At 38.9% G+C, this 23,870-nt stretch overlaps 1 protein-coding gene across 2 annotated transcripts in view; it reads left to right on the plus strand.

Moving 5' to 3' along the window:
* The window catches only part of COL11A1 (collagen type XI alpha 1 chain), a 119,857-nt gene that overhangs the window by 24,070 nt on the left and 71,917 nt on the right, over positions 1 to 23,870 (plus strand). Inside the window, exons 5-11 of one of the 2 annotated variants that reach the window (XM_062003161.1) lie at positions 4,356 to 4,484; positions 14,775 to 14,891; positions 15,500 to 15,595; positions 17,898 to 18,143; positions 20,589 to 20,651; positions 22,200 to 22,241; positions 22,609 to 22,671. In XM_062003161.1, coding sequence (XP_061859145.1) covers positions 4,356 to 4,484; positions 14,775 to 14,891; positions 15,500 to 15,595; positions 17,898 to 18,143; positions 20,589 to 20,651; positions 22,200 to 22,241; positions 22,609 to 22,671 — 756 coding nt within the window. The remainder of the gene's footprint in view (positions 1 to 4,355; positions 4,485 to 14,774; positions 14,892 to 15,499; positions 15,596 to 17,897; positions 18,144 to 20,588; positions 20,652 to 22,199; positions 22,242 to 22,608; positions 22,672 to 23,870) is intronic. The other variant, XM_062003162.1, reaches the window with a different exon arrangement.

Below are 23,870 nucleotides of genomic sequence, written 5' to 3' on the forward strand. Positions count from 1 at the left end.
TCCTTATCTCAGCCCATGAGGTTTTACCTTTTTCTTCTGCTTCTCTTCCCGACCTCAGCGTGGTGGGGAGGACTGAGCTGCTTTGTGCTTAAATCACAAGAGTGTTGTGTGGCATTCTAGTTGTGCAACTACCAGATCACTGTTCTTAGAACTTACTTTGTTTTTTAAATGGTTGATCCAATTTGTGAGGTTTGCCTCTCTGTGGAGAGAGTCCTGCAAAGCTTCTCAAGTAATGCTTGCCTGCTATTCCCTGGACAAAGTGTCGATTTCACTTGGCAGGGTTATGGTTTTAGTGAGATTCTTGTGAAAGAGATATCCCAAAAATCTGTCTCTACAACTGAACTGTTTGTCCTTCAAATTGGGGCTCCATTTCCCTTTTTTTTAAGGGTTGCAAGCTGTTTCCATATCAAAAGACTACATTTTCAGTGCAAGTGCCCTACCTTGTGTGTTACAACTCTACGAGGTGTGCTTGTTAACGCATTCTGGCACCTTGTGTTGAAACCACCTCGTGTGGTTTCAACAACATAAACTTTCCTATTCTAGAATGTTACTGTGGAATGTCTGAGATTCACAGAGGAATTCTCAATGACTGAATTCACCCCACACTTCTCATCCTTAACTGGGCTGCTCCTCCCTGTAGAACAGTTAATTTGAGTGGATGTCTGTGCAGCTCTTTCAATAGGCAGACATTCAACTGCTTTAAGTGTATTGTCCTTGGAGCTCTGTAGCCTGCTTCTCCACATTTGCTGTGACACACCACAAAAAACCCCAAATGTTTCCTCATATCTAACTGACTCCTTTGAATAGTCTTGGAGGTTTCTTTGGCAGAGTACCTTTTAGGACAATGTTACAGAAGGAATCCTTCTGTACCATGTTTTCGTGCTAGGCATAGCTGGTGGACAAGATATTTTACGATTGCCAGACAGCTTTTTTCATGTAACCATGAGACTGACTCAAAAGCCTCTGATTTTAATTACAAGCACATTCCCAAAATAGACAGGAATTCCAGTGTTCATAGACTGTAACTATTGTTGTCCTATATTGCAATGTTGTACTCAAGTATGCATTGACTTTGTGACTTATGTGGTGGTTTTGACAGCAACTTAGTGTCTATTTCAGTAAAGTAGTTATGATCCAAACTGAATGTTAAGACTCCAAATTGATCAATTTTAGTTAAAAGTGGTACATTTATGTTTATTATTAGGTATCCCTGAATATCTTGCTAGATGTTCACTTTCACCTCTGGGCAGCTTTCACTTGTATAGCACACTATGTGTCATCTATCAACTTTGTCATATTGCCTGAGCAGTCTTTCCCAATGCAGTTGCTCATGATAATTTCATGGAGAAGAAAACAAATCTGTACACACAGCTGCTTTTTGTACTTTTTTTTTTTACCTCTGTGCACTTTTCAGACTACTTCAGGGATGCTCAGGTGTGTTTGTAAATTTTACTCTGTTCTCCTGTCTCCTTTCTCACCTTTGCTTTCCCTCTCTTGCTTTCATCAGTGTATCCTGTGAGACCTACTTTTTTCCTGCAATTTTCATGTAAGAATAGGACTATACAAATATAAATATATGTTTAAGTATCTCAGTGTTGTTTTAGAGACCAACTGTTATAACTGATGATACCACACAGCTCCATTTATCCATACAGTCATTTGAAGTTTGTGGTTCTTGTGCAGGTAGATCATTGGGAGCCTAACTTATTACCTCAAGTCATGAAGTGTGGACAGGTTAAGCATTTGAAGTTTACTTGTAAAGAACTTTATGAAATTCTATTTGTCTCACAAAACCAAGCAGTTAAGATCAAAGGATGTGTTTGTGAAGACTGAAGTCATTCTGTGAAAAATTCTGAATGCAGATCTGTCCAAAGAATACCTTGGGATGGTAACTAAAGCACAGTAATGAAATCCACAGTAATGGATGTGAAATTTCATGTGCTGATAGAATGGATCTGATCTGAAATGAAAGCTCTCTGCTGACTAGTGAAACAGCACTGCCAATATATCATACACAGATACTTGAAGAAGCCATTAATTAGCAAAGACAGAAAAAGAAAAGATAGGAAAAGAAAACAGATAATTTACTGGAAGTGATTTATAGCACATACTAAAGGAAAAAGAGGAAAATTAACATTTGAGATGCCAAATGTAAAATCAATCAGTTTCTCAGTAAACTTGTTGAACACAAGCAGCCAGCAGCAATTTCTGTCTCCTGTGCAAGAGCTCTGAGGGCCTCCCTCTGTGTGGACCCGTGAGAGGCAGACAGGCGGGGCTGGGAAGCACAGTCAATGGATCAGCAACAGCTTTAACCAATTTAGGGACATCTAAGCCAAGTGGTAATAGCATGCTGAGTGCTTCTTGCAAACACACAATCTGACAAAACCCAGTTCCAACATTCCATGGCTCTCCAGACCAGCACAAAGCAAGCTCCAGAAAACTGGCTGCATTCCCCGACCCGGGTGCTCTTAGCATCTCGTACTAAACAGCAGCAGTTTCAGGAGCAGTTTTGGCATTACACTAGCTGGCACACAGTGTACATGGTGATCTCTGTGGGCACCTCAGAAAGCCCTGTATGCTCTGGGGTGAAGAGCAAGAGAATGATCTGAGCTCAGCAGGGTAAGGATGGGGATTCCACACAGCCATCTCTAATGGCTGCTCCAAAAGAGTTTACCTCTTTTGCCTTTCGCTTGCTAGTTCCAACTTATTCCTCTGCTTTACTTGGTCTTAATTTAGATGATGAAATAAGAAGGGCAGAGCACTTCAGCAGCACCTTGCTGGAGATGGGGGGATGCATAGCCCAGGCTGATAATGACTGTGCAAAACCTCTTAAAACACTGACACTCCTGAGGGAATCATCTGAGGGGAAGCAAAGGGGGAATTTCTGTGTATGGGTAGCAGGTTTTGCAGGAAGATTTCCAAATCAGAAATCATTAGTGAGTTAGGGAAAATAAGAGACAGTATAGAACCACTGTCAGGGGAACACACTGCTGCATTTGTAGTGTTTCTGGAAGCTTAAGAAAAACATAGCACAGCTCTGGTTTAATTTGAGCTACAGGTGAGTCTGCAAAGTAAAAGGAGCTGAGAGCATTGCAGAAGTTTGCCTGGTTTTGGTTTTTAGTGTAAGGGTGGGTTTTTTTGCTTCTTCCTGTGATGTTTCTTTTTTGAAAGGAAGGAGTGTTACAAAGTATTCTTTTCTATTTTAAGTATTCTCCAATACTGTGAGTTTGTTCAAGTCTGCTGTTTGGAGAGCTGCAAAGCAATTAGCAAAATACTGAGATATGTGTGAAAATACACAGCTGTGCATTTCCATCACTTCTGATGTTTTCTCAGTTATACTCAAGCTATTCTTTTGCCCACATTTCTGGTAAAAACAAAAAATGACATCAGGAATATATAAAAGCTTCAAAATCCCCCCTTCTGGGGAAATAGTGAGAGACTGAAGTTAATGGGTTTTGACCGAGAGTATGTGCCAATTTTCAACAACCTTGCTTTTATGACAGCATAAGAAGCTCCTGAATGAGGAAATTTATAGTGGAAACGTTGGCAGGAATTTCCCCAACGCTGTTTAAATGGTACCACTATGTTCAGAAATACACTGGATACCAGACAGCTTTCAGTGGAAAATGATAAACGTGCAAGGGCTCTGCAGGGGATCTCAGCAGACCCAGTTTTATTATCCAGAATAGTGGATCCCTGTACTGTGATGTTGGTTTTTATGCATGATATATGGGAATAGAGATGAAAATAACATTTGTTAGCTATTGAAATTTTTATTTCAAGACATTCTAGAATGTGTATTTACACAGTGCTCACTGGACTAGTTCTTGTTCCAATAGCTGTGCCTCTCGTACAGCCTTTTTAATTTCATTTTCTTTTCCCTCTTCTTTGAGAGTACAGATGTGATACAAACTCTCAGGATTATGCTGTTGATCACTTGCATGCTGAGCTGCACGCTGGTAATAGGAAGTGCCCTGAATTAAACCTTAGGAATTTAGACTAGTTCCCAGTGAAGAAGTAAACAGCACAAAAATGACAGAGCAGGAGTTACACCTTCCCACCGTCTCCTTTCCAAACCAGACAGCATTTTAAGCCAGCATTTTGCACATAGCCTACTCAGTATTAATTTGCATTGTTTTGCCATGTGAACAATAGTTAAGATGTTTTCCAGAATAACAGCAGAGATAAGTAGGTGTGTTATTAAATTAAGTAGAAATTAAGTAGCTGTAGTAGTATGATATCTAATATAGATATTATTACCTGCCAAGTTTTGTTTCCTGTATGAAAACTGTGTACATCTGATGAACTTTAGCCCATCTGATTTTGTGATTTCATCTGCATATGCTTTCCTGCAGGGTGAGATCCAGCAGCTGTTGATTATAGCTGACCCCAGAGCTGCATATGACTATTGTGAACATTATAGCCCAGATTGTGATTCCCCAGTGCCCAATGCTGCTCAGGCTCAAGATCCTCAAGTTGATGAGGTGAGTAATCAGTCATGTATTACTAGATTTACTGCACATTAGTGGTTGTGCTGGATAAAAGTTACCCAAGGAGCATTTACAGCTGAATGGCATGCATTGTTGTAGATAGAAGGGAGGGAGGTTGCCACAGTGTGTTTGTTTTTGCTATCCACTCGTTTATGTTAAGCATTTGAAGGAACCTATCACACCAGTATTTGAATAACTGGCATGCTCAATGAAGTTAAAGTGCAATTCCTTCAAAGAATGATAGCAATACGAGTTGCAGTTGTACACATTTGTTCTTCCTGTGTATGTTTCTACTTTCACTGATGCTGAGTGCTATCAAACACCATGTTTGGAAGGCGTGGGAGCTGTGAATATTCTGCAGTTGTAAACTTCTGCTAGGAATGCCAGACGTTCTAATGAGCTGTGTCCAGTGTACAAATGCATGGACACACAAAATCATTTCAGCCAGCTCCACAGGTAAATATCAAAAGGGAAAAAATAGAGTTGGAATGTTTCCTAGAAAGACAAAGAAATGTTTATAGAAAGCGTGTGTCACTGCAGCCAGCTCTCAGAGCCATAAACAGACATCCACTGAGGGCAAGGACAGTTAGTATGCACTCGGCTGTGTGTGTTCTGACTGGTTATTGTTACTGATTGCTCAAGAGATCGCCATTAAAAACTTGCTGAATTGTTCTCAGATGCCTGCTTTCAGCCAATTTTGAGACAGAACTTTTCCTAAATATGTGATAATTTTATTTGTCGTTATTGTTTGTTCTGTCTGAGTGAAAACTATGTCATCAGGGGACTGAGGTCCATAGGGTGGTGTACAGAGTCTGGTCTCTTCTTGAGGACCTTCTAGGACCTTCTGTCTGGGTGCCTGGATCTTTGTGCATCATATTCCAAAACAGAACAGGCTGAATTGTTGGTATTTTGTGGGAAGAAATGCTGCAAAAGTAAATCACTTTTTTTCCTCATTGTTATATTTCATAGCAATTTGAAACTGCTTGGGAACTGTATTGAGATTTGCTGCTATGTGACTTAGTTTGTGGGATATCTGTGGGAGTAGAATCAAAGATCATAATTTGTAATGTTACACTTTTATATGAATTTGTAACAGTTTCAAAAGATGAAAGAAGTGGGGAAGTGCCATTTCTGTTTGCTTCCATTTATTGCCCTGGGTGGTGACTGAATCATTTTGCTTTCTGAGCTAAGACACACTTTTATTGTTGCTATTGTATGTGTAACTCTGTATGAATATTCTCAGTGAAGTCAATGGATCTCTTGAACATTTGATGTACTAGTAGTCTGAAATCAGCAACGCCACCAATGTGGTGAAAATGCAACAGAATGAATAAATGGCTGAATTGCCCTGAACTCTAAGGAGGGAAACAGTTAATGCATGAGCACTCAAAGCAAAACAGGCAAAAAACCCCACCCCAACCCAGTGCATGGCTTGGTTTTTAAATAAAGGAATAAGAATTCAGATACAACACTACTTCTGTGTATGCTGTGGGTTGAAATATAGCCTGGAATGTCACATCCAGTCTTGCAATTCGGTCCTTAAAACATATATTGCAAAAATGGAAATGATTCAGGTCAAAGCTACTTAACTCTGACTTTGAGAACTGGAGAACATAATGTATTTGACTTGTCCACGATAATGACAAAAGCTTGAAGTGTTGCTCAGTTAGCACATGCAAAGAACCGTCACAAAGAGCAAAAATGGTGCAGATGGATGTGGGGCAGGGAGGGCATTACATCATTTCAGTTAGGGAAAGATCTAATGAGGTATTTAGGAAGGAAGGAACAAGCTGCCAGTATGGTGTATCTCTAGATATCTTAAAACCAAGAATAGATACCTTTCTGAAAGTTTGAGAAATGTCATTTGTACTTTTGTTGGCTCAGTTACAGGGTGACTGTAAGAAGTTGCGAAGTCTGAAAGTATGCAGGAGTTAGTCAAGGTGATATAATAGTCCCTTCTGGCTTTACATTTCTGAGCCTTTGAATTATTGCAGACCAGAATAAGAAACTGATACTTGACACTGATGAAAGAGACAAATTATGTGACTGCAGAGCCTATTAATGTGTATTTCCAGCCCTGGCTACAAAACTCAAAGGAAATGGTTGACTTTTGTCAGTGAAATAGTGAATTATGCTTGTGGAGTTGTGCCTAGGAAACTGAATAGGATTTCTCCTGATATCACACATCTTTGTAGTCTGCTGGCAAGTTCACAGCCTGGGAATAGAGATACTCTGAAAAGCTGGATGATTTTTAGACCACTAAAGGAGCATCTAGAGAGAAGGATTTGGCTAAAATGATGTAGGGTTAAGGGCAAAAGTACTTGTTGAACTGAATGTGATCCTTATTGCTTTAGACAGTGTTTCTTTCTGCAAAGGATCAAGGAATCAAATACCCAACGTTGTAGTGTTTGGGGCATTTCTTTCAATAGAAAAATAGCATATGAAAGTCATTTCCACCCTATGTCATCTTTGCAATTAAGCTGGTAGAATTGTTCATGCATTTTAGGGCAAGATCTGAGACTTCACCTAGACTAAAAATGATTTACCAACCATAACATAGGAAAAATGATGGAATATATTGTATCAATGTTCCATTGAAGGAGCCTGAGGATGCGTGTCCCATCACTGCAGCATCAGGAGTGCACTATTTGCTCTTTTAAATACATAAGTTTGTCTCAAGACCATAAAGCTTTGACATTGCTCTCATACATGGGCTTACTGGACACTGATTTATAATCAAAGTGGTTTTACTGATAGTACCTTAAGTGCTACATCGAGATTTGCTTCTGCTTGGAGCACTTTGTTCTTTACCTTAGCATTAGATGCAAATTATGATTTGGATGATGCAACAGAGAAGATTTCAATGCTTCTTTTTTACCTACAGGGTCCCTTCATCCCTGAATTAAATGCTGAGATTACCCTAAATAAAACTCAGGAAGAACCAAGCATCTCACAATGGGATTCACAACACTGGCAAGCTGTGAATAAAACATAGACCTAGTCAGCCTGGAAAGGGAGGACATATCTTAAATTCTACCCTTCTCTACAGGCATATTCAGCTGTGCCATCCTGATCCCTGTGCCATTCTCCTACCCAACCTGGGTTAACATCTTGCATCCTCTTCCATCACCTCTCCCTTCCCATAGGGGATTAGGTAGCAGTGACTGAATGCTGGATTTACGGTGTCAGTCCCTTTCTGGATGTAAGGAAAGGTTAATTCACTGCTCATATAGAAGTAAACAAAGTTTATTAACTAGGTGAACTTTAACTATGTTTTGTGCACAGGCTCTCAAAATCTGTGGAACTTGACTATTTGCCAGACCTCTGGGGCTTTCTGTGGGCAGATCAAGCTAAGCCATTACAATAGAGATGCTCATCAGACCTCAGTGTCACTCAGTCTGAAATCTGAAGATGGGAAGGCAATAGATGAACAGTGATATCCACACACTTTACTCCACTGCTTATGATCATTTATTTCCACCTTCAAACATGCTTTAATTGAAGAATGCATCAGCTGTCCTTGTTCATCCACGTGTACAGCGAGGGATGAATCTCTGTAACTTGGCAAGTATGGAATGATGACCTCAGCAGTTGGCACTACACCAAAAAGGTGTTGCCTAGAGGTTGCTTTAAAAACTATTGAATATGTAGTTGCTTCTGGAGAACAAAGGAAACGTTATCTGGTTATAGAATATGTTTAAATTTGAACACAGCAAGGGAGAGGGAGCACTTCCCAAATGGATCCAATGTCATGTTTAGAACTCACTGTGTGTTAGAATGAAATGACAGGGTGATATACTCTGGAGACACTGGTGTTAGCCATTCACATATGTTGCAGAGTTCATGCACATAGTGGCAAACTGACCCTTTTCCTGAATGGTGTCTTTGGGAGAAAAAGCTCTTGTGTTGATTTTATTTTACTTTTTTGCTCTGTTCTGCCATTTTTAAATTGTTTGTTTGTTTCTTTTATGCTGAGCTTTAAGGTTAGTTCACTGCTCATTAAGTTTGCTTCATGCTGAATGGATAATTAGGTTTTAAGGATCAAATATGGGGGTAAAATTATGTTTTCTAATGATAAAGGTTACTTTTCTAAAGAAGACTCACACCTATGCTTTTCATATAAGTACCATGTGAACAGTCTGGCCTCTATCTTGTTTTCAAACCCCTTTCTACTATAAATGGAAATATATTAAATTCCTTTCCATTTCAATCACATATGCTTGGACAGCTAACAGAAATTAGAGCAGGGAAGACCTATCCATCATCTTCTTCCTTCATGTTGGGCAGTATATTTTCTGGAGTGTCTTCAGGTCTAGTTTTCAATTGACCCAGCTATCAGGCTTTAAAATCTTCTCTTGGAAGAGTCTTCTGCAACCCAATAAATCACACTGTCTGACTTCTGCTGGAGAAATTGCTCCCCAAAGGAATTTTGCTTCATTTACTTTGGACCTATCCCAAACTAATGGATTACTTGAAGAAATGAAATGTTTGCCTTTAATGAAATGAGCTTGGTAAAGTAAAGGTGCAAATGGCCCCCAAATATGTAGACCTGGAGCTTCGGGCGTCCTTTCAGACCGTGCTAATTTGATATCCTTTCAGGAGTTTGATCAGAAAGACTAGTTCTCTGAAGAATACAGAAAGCCAGTCATTTTCATGTGTAATTTCATGTTTAATGTCATGTTTAGAACTGCAGTTTGCTAGCTTTGCAGGTGTTAAAAACAATGATCTTCCTAGCTCTCTTTTTCTTTGTACAGACATTAGTCTTTCTCTTTAGGCAATGAACATAATAAAGAAGTCTCTGTTCTCCTTTTGACAGAGGCTGTCTTTGGAAGTTGAAGATTTTGTTCTTACCTTCTTTATTTCCTTGCTTTTATCATTTTGATGAACAGTATAAGGACTATGTGGTAGAAGAGGTCATCTTTTGAATCTTATAACATTCCTGCTGCCCCAAGATTGTTGTCTGTTACCATTCATTTATTTACATTTCTGCACCTGAATTTTTAACCCCTAATTTTGCTGGGCATCCTTTATTGCATTTTGTAAAGTGTTAATAGTCCTACAATGTTTTAACATCACATTTTCTCTTTAGCTAGAGAGGTGATTTAACATAATCTTTAGGCAATGGAAAAACTAAACTTACACCAGTTCTTTGGTGTGGGATTTAGATTGGTGGTGCTTTGTAAATTGGAAAGATAAAGCAAAAAACAATGCCAAAATCTACATCTTGGAATGAAGGGATAGGATTTTGAGTAAAGACAGCAGAAGAATCTGGTTTTTTAAAGTAAGGCTGTCTTTAGAATATTTAAGTCATTCCAAAGTTGAAATCAGCTTTGTGTGCTGCTGATGTTCTGCTTCTAAAATTCATCTGATGAAGAAAACAGTTCATCTCTTTAATTGGAATTGCATGATGATCTGGTAGTGTAATATAATCACTCTGGTAAAGAAAGCATGAGGTCATAGTGGAAAGATTTTGTCCCATCAAGAAACAGCAGGTTTTATTCTTCCTTTCATTTGTAAGAAAACAGCCATATGCAATATTCATTACAAGGATGGCTGTTCTGTTACTATTGGTAACTAGTGGTGGTCTTACAAGGGAAGAAAGAAAAACAACAGAAAATTACATCACACTTGAAGTATGTGTTACCTGATGTCTCAGCTGAAATCTCTCTCCAAGTGGCAGCTATTGTCCAAGTTGAAGAAATAGTTTTGAGTCAATCTTTTTGATACTCATGGGAAATCACCAGGACCATTAATACAACTGTATGTATTTTGCTACTATTATGACCACTTGGTGAATCTCAAGTCTGTGACCATCTCATTATCGTGCAGTATTTAGAGTTTAGGTAGGCTTTCATAGACAGATCTCTTGAGCAGTACTGAAGTGATGCTGCGCAGCTGTGGTAGTTGTATTTTGCACTTGTCTTAGTCTGTGCCTACAGAAGGACCACCAGAATGATCCAGAAGCTGAATGCCCCTTTAAATCTCATTCTAGCTCCTTGATTCTCTGGCTACATTCCTGGACAGTAATATCTTTGTTAAGTATTTGGGTAACAAAACAAATGATGCTCTCTTCAACTACACTCTTCATCTCTGTCATACTTGTTATAATTCCCTGCTTTGATTTCTTACTAGAGTTAGTAGTCTTGACTAAACTTAGAAAGTGGCAGAAGATACCTTTCCATTTGCATTAATAAAGTTTGAAATTGTAGATCCTTTCTCTTATGTTTGCAGGAGTCTGATTAGTTCTCTTTGCTTTGATTAGTGGTGCAACCATGACAGCTTTCTGTGGACACCCCAACTTCTGTGAACTAAATGCAAGGCCCGAGACAACATGGGGTTTGCACTCAAAGGTTAGAATCCAAAATGTGAAGGCAATTTTCTCACAGTTTGTTGAGGTCTCAGCCTGAGTGGTCCTTGCCACTGTCTCTGGTCACCCCATAATGGTGTCCCTGTTGCGTAGCTCTGCTGGAAGAAGGGGTACATACCACATACCCTGCTGTGTAGGGTCACTGGGGGTGACTAAAGCCCCATTATTAACTCCATTAAATCTCTTTGTAAATTTAGTCCTTATTGAATTGGCCAGTCCTACAGCAGTCTTGTTGTCTCATCTTAAAAAGGGGGAATAGCCTTTACCAAGTAGAGTTGATAAAATCGTGGCACAGAGTAACTAGCTTACAGCAGTTAGGGCTGCAGAGGTGCATCCCTCCGTCTGGACAGATTGTACCTCAGGAAATACACCTGGGAGATCTTGCATCTGTATTTCACTGGTTCACGTCTGTGTAGTACACTACAAAACATATTCTCTCTTCGTTGGCTGGTGTGGAAGACTAGGGTTGCTGGTCTTTCAAGAAGAAGCACCTGGAAAGGAGGGACTGCTAAGAATAAAGTCTTTCTCTGTAGAAAGTTTAGGGCCATTGTATATTCCCTCTTGTCTCCCTTGTACCAGGTGGACTGCAAAGTACTGCCAATTAGAAACTACGTGAGTATGGTTTCAGCACGTTGGCCACATGTCCCAGCTTGTAGGTTAAATCGTTTCCATAATACCCCTCTGATACTGTGATCTTAAAAGGAAGGAAAAAAGTTAATGGAGAAGATCTTGGCTTGCTTGGCAGTAATCTGATTCCATCACGGAAACTGGCATTCCCCACTTCTCAGCCATTCCTCTCCTTTTTGTCTGTGTGCCTGCACATCATTGCAACCCAAACGCACCACTGAACTGGTGATAATATTTTGTGTATGTCAAGAAAGTTGCACTAACTTTACTTTAGGATTTATGCTTCCCTCCTTTCTATAAAGGTATCTTCTGTGTGATTATGCATGATGCAATAGATCTCTCCACATACTCGTGCTTTTGTGTGTGTTCTCTAGTTCTCATTCATAACTGTCTGGCTTTCCAAACTGTGCCTCTGGCAGATCTCAGCATAAATATCAATTTATTCACCACTTTCTTTTTTAATACTAACATACTTGGCACAGACATTTTTTCCTTTCTATTTTTTTCCAGTCATCATTGCTGTTTAGTTTATGGCCTCTGAAGAACTTTTTGTAACCCACTCCTGTAACTTTATTTGTTGCATAGCTGGCCCAATTCAGCACAGCCATTCAGCTTACCTTGAGGGAAGCCATACTACTGAGAGCTGAAAAGCAGCTTTAATACTGAGCAATACAGAGCTGATTGGAGTGGATGCTGGGATGAATGCTTACAGTTTCAGAATAGGTCCAGAATGTTTACTAAAGAGGGATCTATGTATCTGGAAGTTATTTAAACACACTCTAAACAGCATTTTAACATTTAAATGAAACAGTAATTCTCTCCAAAGTGTTTCTCCACTTATCTGTTAAGATATTGGATAGTATTTAACATGGGTAGTGTCTGTTGGTTTGGTACCAATAAAAAATACACAGCAGAGTGTGTGATTCATGTTGTTCAGCTGAGGAAGAATTTGAGTATGTGATGGATTGTCACTGGTAGGGCAGACTGACTGAATTTGAAGTGGTATATTCCACTAAAGCTTTTATTTCCTTGTAGATCAAGATCTAGTTTGCATAGGCTTCCTGACAGAAGTGAAACAGATTTCAGGCATTTGTACACATTTCTATAATTTCCAAAGCAATACAGCTGTTTCAAGAGGGGTATTTTTATCCATGTGGTTATTTCTTTTCTTTGCTTCCTTGATGTGGCTGCTTATGGTCTTCTAGAAACTTGTCACTGTGTTTTGTTTTTTGGATGTCAGTGAAACACTTCATCAGAAACAAGTTGTATCGAGTTGCATTTCCACAACTGCACAAGCTAGAAAACACGTTTTCATACGTTTACACACCTATAAATGCGTATCATTGCTGCCCTTGGACAACACCACTTACAAGTCAAAGATGTTTCATTGACTTCACTGGGATTAGAACTGAATCTTACTTTACTGATCAAGGAGAGAATAATCACAGATTTAAGTCTAAAATGCTGCTGGGTTTGAAAAGTATAAACCAAATCAACTTATTTCTGTGCCAATGATACCACTGACAAAATCAAAGCATTGCCTACACTGTGTAACAGCCACATATAAAGCACCAATTTACTTCACAGAGAGCATGTTCTCCAATTAAAATGGTGACTGTTTTGTTATTTAAGTGTAGTTTGAAGTTCTGCTAGTGATGTGCAATATAGTTTTAGACAGTTACCAAAAGCACCTTACATTCTTTCTCTACATTTATCAAGTCTCACTACTAACCGAGTTACATGTGCATGGGTGTAGCAATAATGAAAAGGACAATCAAACATAAAGCATCCAACTCCCCAAAAAAGGTATCTTTGTCTGCTTTTGAAGAAAAGCTGTTGGTTATAGTAGGACTGTGAGGAGTCACTGAGGAGTGAAGTAACAAACCCACCTGAAGGGAATTTTCAATCCTGAAGGCCTTTCAGTGTTAGTCTCCCACTTCCAGGGGAAATCAGCTTCTCCATATTTTGTCCCTGTTAAAATCAGAAGAACAAGAATTATATCCAAAGGCTTTGCCAGTCAAAACAGCTAAACAGTAATTTGGTCACATGGTAGAGTATATTTTGGAATATGGAGATCTGTTTGAATCTCATTTAATATTTCTTCTGAAATGTCTCTTTTCCCGATGCTGATGAGATTTATTACTTCTGTGGATCCTCAGAGTCATTTGGAAATGCAGAGTACTAACCTTTTCAGCAATCTAATGAAACAACCACATACTGTCCTCATTTTACAGACAATGATGCTCACTTGTAATTGGAGAGGAGGAACAGCCTAGCTCACATAAGGCACACGAGGATATTTCTTCCTAAGCAAGCAAATGCAGACACTTGGCCAGATTCTGGCCACAATTCCACTTTTTTTTTGGTTTCTGGAGATGTAAAGAGAATTGGTAGCAGCCATGAGACTGCTTTCATTTACAGGACCAATCAGTTCCTGTAGCTTCAAGTATGACAGGAGTGGTAAAACAGTTTAAAGCTGCCCTTTCTTCTCAGCTGTGATGAGCAGTGCTTGATGCACGCAATATCTAGACCAGTATCTTCATGGCACAGCCAAGATGACAGCTCAGGAGTTCCTGGCTCCGTGGATTGTGTTCATAACATTACACCAGCAAATTCTAAGCCCATTTTCTTTTGTAAAAGTTCTGTGGGCCAAATCTTCATTTGATACCAGTTATAGCTATTGAGCTGTGGAGCAATTTACAGCAGCTGAGAATCTGACCTTTAAATGAAGTTATACAAGTGAAGCATCTGCTCAGACAACGTGTACCATGGAGTTGCCTTGGCTTTGAGAACTCTCCTGCAAATAAGAGGAGGATAGCCATGGTTATTTGTGAGTTGTGGCCTTTTTCCTTCAGCTGAAATTATTGACCTTGTTTATGTCAGGTGTTGGCATCTCTCCACTCTTCTGGTCACCTGAAAAAAATACAGGTAAAAGAGTAGAGGTAAAAAGAGGCATTGTTTGCAATTTAAAGATTAAATGAAGCTATCATTTCACAAAGTGGTGCTCCCAGTAACCAAACTGATAGTCGATTCTTTTGTGCAGTCTGATAAAAGAGGCATTTTCTCAGCACTGGTGCTTGAGGTTTTATTGCTTTGCTATTGGGCCTTGAAAGAAGTAAGAAATGGTACTTTTTGTTCTCCAAAACAAGTGACTATATTGAATTGTTCATGCTACCTTAATTTTCTTAAGCTTTACTCCTAAGTAAAGGTTAAGATACTTTCCAGTATTGCTAATCTGGTTTGCTCTCACTAACATGGGAATGCCTGATATCTTTCCGTTTGCGATGTAGTACACACCAGAAGATCTTATCGAGTATGACTATGAGTATGGGGATGCAGATTATAAAGAAACTGATTCTGTAACAGAGGGACTCCCACTGTTCGAAGAGACAGTAGCACAAACAGAGGTAACAGTCTGATCTGTTTGTTGTGTGGTGTCCAGCTGTCCCCTACCACATGGTTTGTCAATTCATATCTTCTGTATGTAAGTTTAATGTTTCCTTTCACTCGTTTCTTTACTCTGTAGCTGTGCCACTTGCTTTCGGTTAGAGATGGAAGGTCTCAAGGCTGCCAGCATTCATCTCCCATTTGGTTACCTTTCTGTCATTCATGCTTTCTCAGTTTTCTTTTCATTTTATTTATGTTTTCCCATTCCATCTTTCATAACGTTTGCAGAAAAAGAAAGCCACGGTCAAAAAGAAGAAGAGGACAGTGGCTGCTAGCTCAAAGGACAAAGCCCAAAAGGCCACAACAAAAAAAATTGAAACATATGCATCCAAGAAGAAGAAAACTTATCAAGCAGCAACAACAGGCAAACTAGGGGTAAAGGTAGCCAAGAAACGATCAAGATCTTTCCCAGGCCAAGACTGGAAGATCTCTGATAATAAGACAAAAATATACCTAACCCCACTAGATGAAAACATCTGGCTAATACCATAACCTCAATATAAATCATACCTCTTGAATTTTTTCCACTGGATTGTGTTTTAATAATGTACTTCTTCTTTAATCCCAGGCAAACGTTGTTGATGGATTTCAGGAGTATAGCATAGCTGAAAATGACTATGGGCCCCAGACTGAAGCTCCCTCCAGAACTACTGAAGCAAATGAGGTAACAAGGACTCTTGAGAAAATGATGGGCAAAAATACTTGTCCACCAGGTGTCAATGGTGAAAAAAGCACAAACACATTGTAACAGGCTGAATGTCTGTCTGTGTGAACAGACATATCTATAACAGCCCTCAGTGGGATTCTGGGCATTCTCAGCCAATACCAAAACCAACTATTTTCTTGGGCAGGAGTCCCATTAATTCTGTAGAGGTGTGCTGTATCTTTAGCCTGCAGAGTTAACGATTCTGGAAATCATTCAGTGATGTATGCTGTGGAATGCAGGGTGACTGCATTCAGTGGGGATGTGAATGGAGCTATGTCTAGTATAAACCAGATTAAATACTCGACATAGTCCTCCTGGTCTAATATGAAGCCTCTAACTTTTCCTGCACTTCTTAAGATGCATTGTCACACAAGCCTGACAGGAGACAAAGAATGGCTGTTACTGTAGCAGCATCTTGAAGCTGAGTCAGAGGCCAAAATTTCCTCTTAATAATTCTTCAGCTAACAAAACCAAGTTACTTGCTTTTCACCGAGGTTCTCTTCCAATGAAACAGCTTTTAACTGTCAAAACAGATAAAATTATTATTTGACTTCTGTCAGAAACCACTTTTTTTTTTTTGTTAGAAACGTTATTTTGTTAAGATTGCTACACCTAAACTAGTGTTGATTAATATGTCTGCATATTAATTAATGCTCATCTAGAAAAATGATGGCTGGTTGTAAGAAATACTGTTTTCATTTTTTTCTTTTACATTTTCCTTTCAAAATCAAGGTATGTTGCTGAAAAGATGTACAAAACTTTGCTCCTCCACCCCCAACATAATCTGAAAGGAGAGTTCCCAATAGTTCTTTAGTTTTCCTCCTGTATGTGGTGGGAGATGAAGGTGAATTATGGCATATTCTGATTGGTAGAAATATATTGAAATTCTTCTGTTTCTTGGACACTTCTAGACCAACTGTACAATAGTATAGCTGTGTGGAGGTAGATGCAAAGGGCTAAATGCTCTCTTTACTGAAAGCACTTCTGCATAAAGGAAAAATTTGTCTTAGAACTGGTTGAAATGTGCATTGACTCTACCTGTAAGGTAAAAGTCACAGTCCTGTAGCCAATGGAAGAAGGCAACTCTTACATCAGAAGCTGGCAATCCATTTTAATTGCAACATGTTTCACTATCATGAGTAGATCAAGATATTTTTAATTATTCTATATGTTGATTAAATATATTGAATTAATGTTATTATTGAATACATCTATTTAAGATCATACCAGTTCATCTTGTCTGATCACCCAGAATGTCCATCTCATGTTAGCAATATCTGAACTTTGATTTCTTTCAAAATTATCCTTTCAGGAGGCGTCTGTAACAGAACAAAGCAATCCTCTTTTTTTACAAATGGTTTTGTACATCTCAAGTATAGCATTCTTTTAAACTGCTTTGTGCTTTGTAAGTTAGTTGCTTGGTTTGACAGTTTACATACTTGAAAGCTTGAATTTCATAAGTCATAAAATCCTTTTGGTTGGAAAAGAGCTTTAAGATCACTGAGTTTAACCACTCACCAAGCCCATCACTAACCTGTGTCCCTCAGCTACCTGGCTTTTAAGTATCTCCAGGGATGGGGACTCCAACATCTCCCTGGGCAGCCTGGGACAGGGGCTGACAACTCTCTCAGGGAAAAAAACTTCTTCATCTGAGTTTTGCAAGTTAAATTTGACTCAGACAAAAAAAATACAGAAATTACCATGACAGACATGACCTGTGATTAGTGATAAATAAACTGTACAATCATCAACAAGCAAAAAGAAGTTGCAACATTTAGCTCAGCGTTGGTATGTATAGACAGAAAATAATGGAGAAGGCTGGGCTTAACTAAAGTGCTACTCGCACTTCTTGTGCATTGGTATTGCACAGAGGTCTGAATTTATTCACCACTGATTGTGGTGTATTATGTTGATTCGTGAAAGCTTGTAAGTGTGAAACCAAGCAGGGAAATTTAGCTCTATTTGGCACTAAAGTAACATGAAGCAAGCAATACATATAACATGCTGGATATACTGAGTTCTTCTTGTACAAAAAAAGCATATGAAAGCATTATTTCTTTATACTACCTATATTAAGATCTTTTAATTACTCTGAAAGTCTGGACTTCCATTCCTTCAGACTCTAATTAAAAGAGAATATGCTGTGGTTCTACTGTTCTTTGGACGAGTCATCATGGTGGATCAGCATATGCTTATTGCTTAACTAACAATAACCCACATGTTCCTCCTATTCCCAAATCTTTGCCACTGGTATGAATAGCAAAATCCTGTTGAAGAAGTATTTGCTGAAGAATACGTAACTGGAGAGGATTATGATAAAAAAACTGAGGCAACTGACTATGGAAGCAGAGGAGTAGACCTCAGTGAATCTGATCTGCTGGTAGATGGAGATTTAGGCGAATACGATTTTTATGAATATAAAGAATATGAAGAGAAGCCAACTGATTCTGCTAATGAGGAGTTTGGCCCAGGTGTTCCTGCAGAGACCGATATCACAGAAACGAGCGTAAGTTGGTTGGAGGCACACTGCAGGTGAACTGAACGTAGGGACTGTGTTCTGGTCATACAGTCTCAGAACTGTACGGGCCCCGATCCAGAGCACCTTGTGCATGGGAGCTATATCCTTGCTGTTGATAGGCTTTGGATCAAGCTCATCTTCTTGTTTTAGAAATCCCGAACACTTTGGTTTTATGAAATGCAAGGTTTTGGGGCAGGGAGTAAGGGAGGGTTGAAGATGGGAGGGAAGGGAAGGAAGAGGTGGAATATCAAAATGAAATGATAAAATCAATGGTTTTAAAGTTCTTTCTAAACTAGAGCTAAAGCTGGAAAGAATGTAAATTCCAATGCAGGTGCAAGGACTGTAAATATAGGGGTTGAAATGCATGTAAGTGTCTAGAATCCTGTGGCTTCAGCTACTTTCCAACGAGAAAATTCGTGAGTGAGAAGGTGAAGGTCTGAACCCTTCCATGAAAACAAGCTTAGTCAATGGTGACAGGTTTATGACCTTGCAGGAGTGATTTAACAGCTCAGCATATATAAGGGAAGATAGGATGACACTGGACTCTGTGAATCATGCTCTTTTTTGTATGTTTTATAGCTCTCTGTTTCTCTCTGACTTGACAGCAAGGCTTCAATTTTCCTTTAGTTGTGCCAAGATCCTCGTTTACCAGTTACTGGACTGTGGAAGCTGCAAAGCAAACCAATATGGCAAAGACTGGAAGCAAAATTTATTTCTATTTGGATTTTTAATTGGGAAGGCCCTGAATATAGTAGGAAAGGGGAATTTTGCTTGCAGCATTCGCTCAGACTTACCTTCACCTTCTCCTCGCACACTCAAAACTTCAGTTTACAAAGAGTCCAAGAAATAGCAGCAAATGCTGTGAGATGGCTTTTCTCTGCCAACCTTGAAACCCATCCTTCAGTGTTTCATTTATCACTCCTTTCTAAACCCTGTTAGGGTCATTGTATTTTTTAATGATCCTTATCTATGCAACGTGATCCAAGCTTACTTTTTTCCTTCTGGCCCAGATGGGGACACTGTGGCAGAGTGACACAGAAAGGTCATCTTATTTGCAAAGCAAAGAGCCCAAGGCACCATTTGTGCTTGCTTTAAGCAAATGGCTGTGTAGACTCTGTCCCCTGGTGTAAATTTCAACTTAAAATGCCTTGTCACAAGAGTGAAGGAGTCGGGAAGCTTGAATTAGAACCCAGACTCTGACCTGTGCCAGCTTCATCTGCTGAACCAGAGTTATCATACCATTTTCCTTTGACATATGGATGTACTTAGAACAAGTGAAGTTCTACCTTTGCTAAAAAAGGCAAGATTAAAAGTACTCAGTACCTGGAAACTTTCAGAAATGGAGCAGTGTGCCAAAGATGGAGACTTGATGTAATTTTTTGTAGCCAATTTTCATTAATATAATAGAACATAATTATTGAGACCTCTTGCTACTTGAGTTTTATGAACTATTACATTGTTACTAGTGAGACCTGTGCCTTTATAAATCAATCCAAACTAGGCAAGCCATGAATCTGTAGCTCTTTTTTCCCTTTCCAAAAGATTTCATATTGAAATATTGTAACACCATGGCTAACATTTTCAAATCCCCACCTTTTTTAGTGTAAATGTAGAATCACTCTACTGAAATAACAATAAAAGAGGCATTTCAAATTGTCATCTGATGAGAGCTGAATTTAATTTCTAGTGGCTGTATTGGCAATAAAGAGAGGTACTACTGAAGAAAAAAACCCCAAGTTTCTTTCTTTGAAACCTCAATCTCTTAAATGCCTTCAGCACGTGCTGTAGGTACTTCTCGTATCATAATCCTGAACCCAAAGCTTCCTCTTGAGCTGATCCTAAAAGAATGTTGCATTTGACAATAATTCCTGACTGCCCATGACATATTACTTAATGTCCACAGTGCCACTTAACTCCTTTCCTGTTTATGCCATGAAGTCACAGAATCAGACTAATTTCCATATTGTGAACGTCTAGTGAATGAAATTAGGAGCTTGAAGGGTACTGTCCACATGGGCCCAAGGGATTTTTTTTCCCAGCTTACTTTAGGTTTGCTTAGCTCAGGAAGCCATGAAGAGTAGCTGTTGATTGCCAAGAATATGCCCATTCAATTAAGAAAAGAAACAGCTTTGTGACTTACACGCAGAAGTTTTAATCCAAAGTCTTAATGCAAACCGTGGGATGCAAACCATTGCACCTCATGGGAAAGCTACAGCTTGGCTACATCCAACAACTTGAAAAGTAGCCATGCACTTCTTGCATTTCCCATTTCTCATATGTTAAATATTTTTGATGGATAGTTTGTGCCTGTGATGCACTTTTCATAGCACACATCAGTTCCAGCTTTAGCTTTCAGTTATTGCAGTTCTTTGTTGTACCAGATCCTTAGGTCTTCTACTTAATTTCATTTTGGGGGCTATTTTTACTGGCCAGGTGACTGGACATGGGGCTTATGGAGAAAAAGGACAAAAGGGAGAACCAGCTGTGATTGAACCTGTAAGTACAGATGTGGGTGAGTTTTGCTTTAGCACTATATAACATATATACACTGTTGACACATGATTATCAAACCATGTTGTTCGTGGTATGATCTCTGAAATAATGACCTGCAGGGTGGACAGTACAAAAGTGGTAGTAGGCAGTAGCTTGTTCAGCCTTCTTTTCCTGTTACCCAAAAGACTTACTACATGTTTCTTAAAACAAGGAGAATATTCTTGTGCAGAGGAAGACAGCACAGATCTGTTTTTCAGGCCGTTTAGTAACAGCTTGGACAGACCCACAGAGAGCTCCCAGCTTAGGCAAGCAACACTGTAACTGCAGGTTTCAGCAAGGACAAGGAGGTTTCTCTGAGAGGTTGAAGAAATGCTGTAGGTTTAACCTGTGCTAACAGTCAAACAGATGAAAGTGTAATGAAATACTTTCTTCAGAGATTGCAACTTGGTATAAGCACAGTGGTGGATCAGTAGCTTGTAGAATTTCTCTCATAGTAATTGTTATTAACTAAGTGGCTTTTACACTAGGACAAAGTTATACTGTAGCTTCATGTTTGATAGTTAGAAAGTAAAATGTAACTGAACTTTTTAAAAAGACTTAGATTAGGCAAAAATAAGAGTTTGGTAATATCTAGCAGACGTTGAATGCCAGTGTGGTTTGCTCTTCAGGAATTTTCAAGGACTGCTTTCAAACATGTATTTGACCCAAACAGAAATTGGAGTTTAATCTGGTTTTATTTCATAGAAAATTAGGTCCAGAAATATCAAGGGAAAAAATTAGCTGAAGTGGAAGCCTGATGAAATATCATGATGTGTCATTGTTACCTAAATATCAAAGGTCTGGATTTTGTGATTCAAAATCTCCCTCTGAATTCTACGTTCCTATTGCAGGGTTAGCTTTTGGTTAAGTTACTGATCAACAAAGTTAAGGAATTACAATAATGAACAAGTTACAAATCAAGATTGTGAGCTCTTAGTCATAAACTGTGAAGTTGCTAAGAGTGTGTTAGGTCAGAAAATGTGTGTTTTTTTTAAACCATTGCAAGATACATTTAGTTTGCATCTATAATATTGAAGAGGTATCCACTGCCAATGTCCAAAATTGTTAGTGTTCACTAGATCTAGCCTCAAGCTTGTTTGTCCAGTCTTCCTTCTTATGGCAAGCTAAGTACAAGTGAAGTTCATGTATTTGTAGGTCTTCCCAGGATCTGGAATTTGAACTGGCATCTGCACTCAAAAAAAGGGAACTAAGAGGTGCTGTAAGACCCTCAACACAGACCTAGCCAGACTTACTCACATCTAATTCTTTACAGCATTAAAAAAGGGTATTTTGAATCAAGTGCTCTGAGATCCCTCCAGCTTAGAAGTCTTTCTCACGTCTAAAGCCACAGAACAATTCAGATTCCAATTCTAATATCTGTGGAGAGAAGATCCCCAAAAAAGTTTATCAAAATACTAAGAAATGTTAATTTTAGTAGTTCAACTAAAAGGGTGTTTTCTATTTTTCTCCAAGACACAGCTAATTCTGTATCTTGTTTCATTCTGCCCCTAGGGTATGCTCATTGAAGGACCTCCCGGCCCAAGAGGACCTGCTGTAAGTACATTAAGTACATAAGTACCTGCAGCTAAAACCTGCAGATCACAATTTCCTTTTACTGCATTTGATTTATCCACTGTGTTTTGGCATTCATGAGTTAACACAATCAGTATTGTTCTTATCATCATTCCCAAATGGCATGTTGGATTTAGCATTTTCAGAAGGGAGTAAAAAAGTGTCATGTCCAGCATTTTCAGTGACAGCGTGCTACAAGCTGAGTGCACGTGGAAATGAAACTCTTGAATGTTGACTGTAAATCTTTGTAAGGAAAAAAGTATGCCTTACATAACCTTCTAGAGAAAAACAATAGTTGTTTAAAAATGCTGTAAGCATCCAGCACAATAACATCATCCATTTTCCATAGGGTCTTACAGGTCCCCCAGGTCTACAAGGTCCTGTCGGTCCTCCAGGTGACCCTGGTGAAAGGGTAAGTCAACAGATTATCCTGTGTATTCGTGGTATGTCTTGCACTAATCACTGAAAGAGTCAGTGCAAAAGATGCTGATCTGAAATATGTACATATAGGTGAGGAAACTTCAGCAGGACTGAAGGAGATTTACTCAGCAAGTCAATGGAGAATCAGGACCAATGTTTCCTTAGTGCTAGAAATATGTACTGCGGATCCTGTTCCTGTTTGTCTATATTTCTCTGTTCTGATGGGAGTTCTATTGAAATATAACAAAGCAATAAGCACAAACATTTCATATGGATTTGAATGAGGTTTTAAATAAAATCAGTGTGGCCTCAGCTATAGCATGTAGAGATACAGAGAAAACAAGCTCTGCAGAATGAAAATGCACATGGAAATATTGGAAGTGATGGATACTGTTTAGATGATCTAGAGAGAATTTATTTGCTGTATTACATAGCACACTGCATGAGAATCCATCCAGTCATGAATATAATTGGTGTTTAAGCTGTTATTTTAGTCTTACATGTTCTCACAAGCCTTTTCTTACTGCCACAACTAAAACAACTTTCAAACAGCTTAAATGTATTTGCTCGAGGAAAGCATGCTACCAGAAAGCTTTCCTGAGCTTTGTCAGGGATAGTTTACTGGTAAGTCTAGCATGTTCATGCTGTATTTGTGGATGCAAGATGTTGAGATGATGCCAGTACTTCACTGAATGAGATGATGTTAAAATCCCAACAGTGCTTCACCTTAATAGTCAGTCAGCATCCACACTTCTTTCATATATATTTCCTGTAGATTAACTAAACAATGTATTTTGAAGTTTAAACTTCTAAAATGGCAATTCTAACACATTGTAATGGAATAACTACTGATAGTACCCATTTTCTTAACTATTTACTGAATTCATCATAATGAAATTAACCAAACACATTACGTGCCTGTGGTGGAACAGACTTCATGCTTTGTATAAAAAAAGGACACATTACACATTGTAGAAATGAGTTACCCAACTCATGATGACAATACAGATTTCTGCAACCAGATTCTACTGTCGGATTCCATCCTAATAAAATATCATGTCTGTCTTTAAATTAACACAGTTGAGAAATGAAGGACCATAAGTGATCCCATTTTTATTTACTGTAGTGATGAATTTCACTCCCGTGCAATGGTGCAATGAAAGAAGCAACTGAGAAACTAACCTAATCTTC

This window comes from Colius striatus, chromosome 10 (assembly GCF_028858725.1).
Source record: "Colius striatus isolate bColStr4 chromosome 10, bColStr4.1.hap1, whole genome shotgun sequence".
In the NCBI taxonomy this organism is placed as follows: Eukaryota; Metazoa; Chordata; class Aves; order Coliiformes; family Coliidae; genus Colius; species Colius striatus.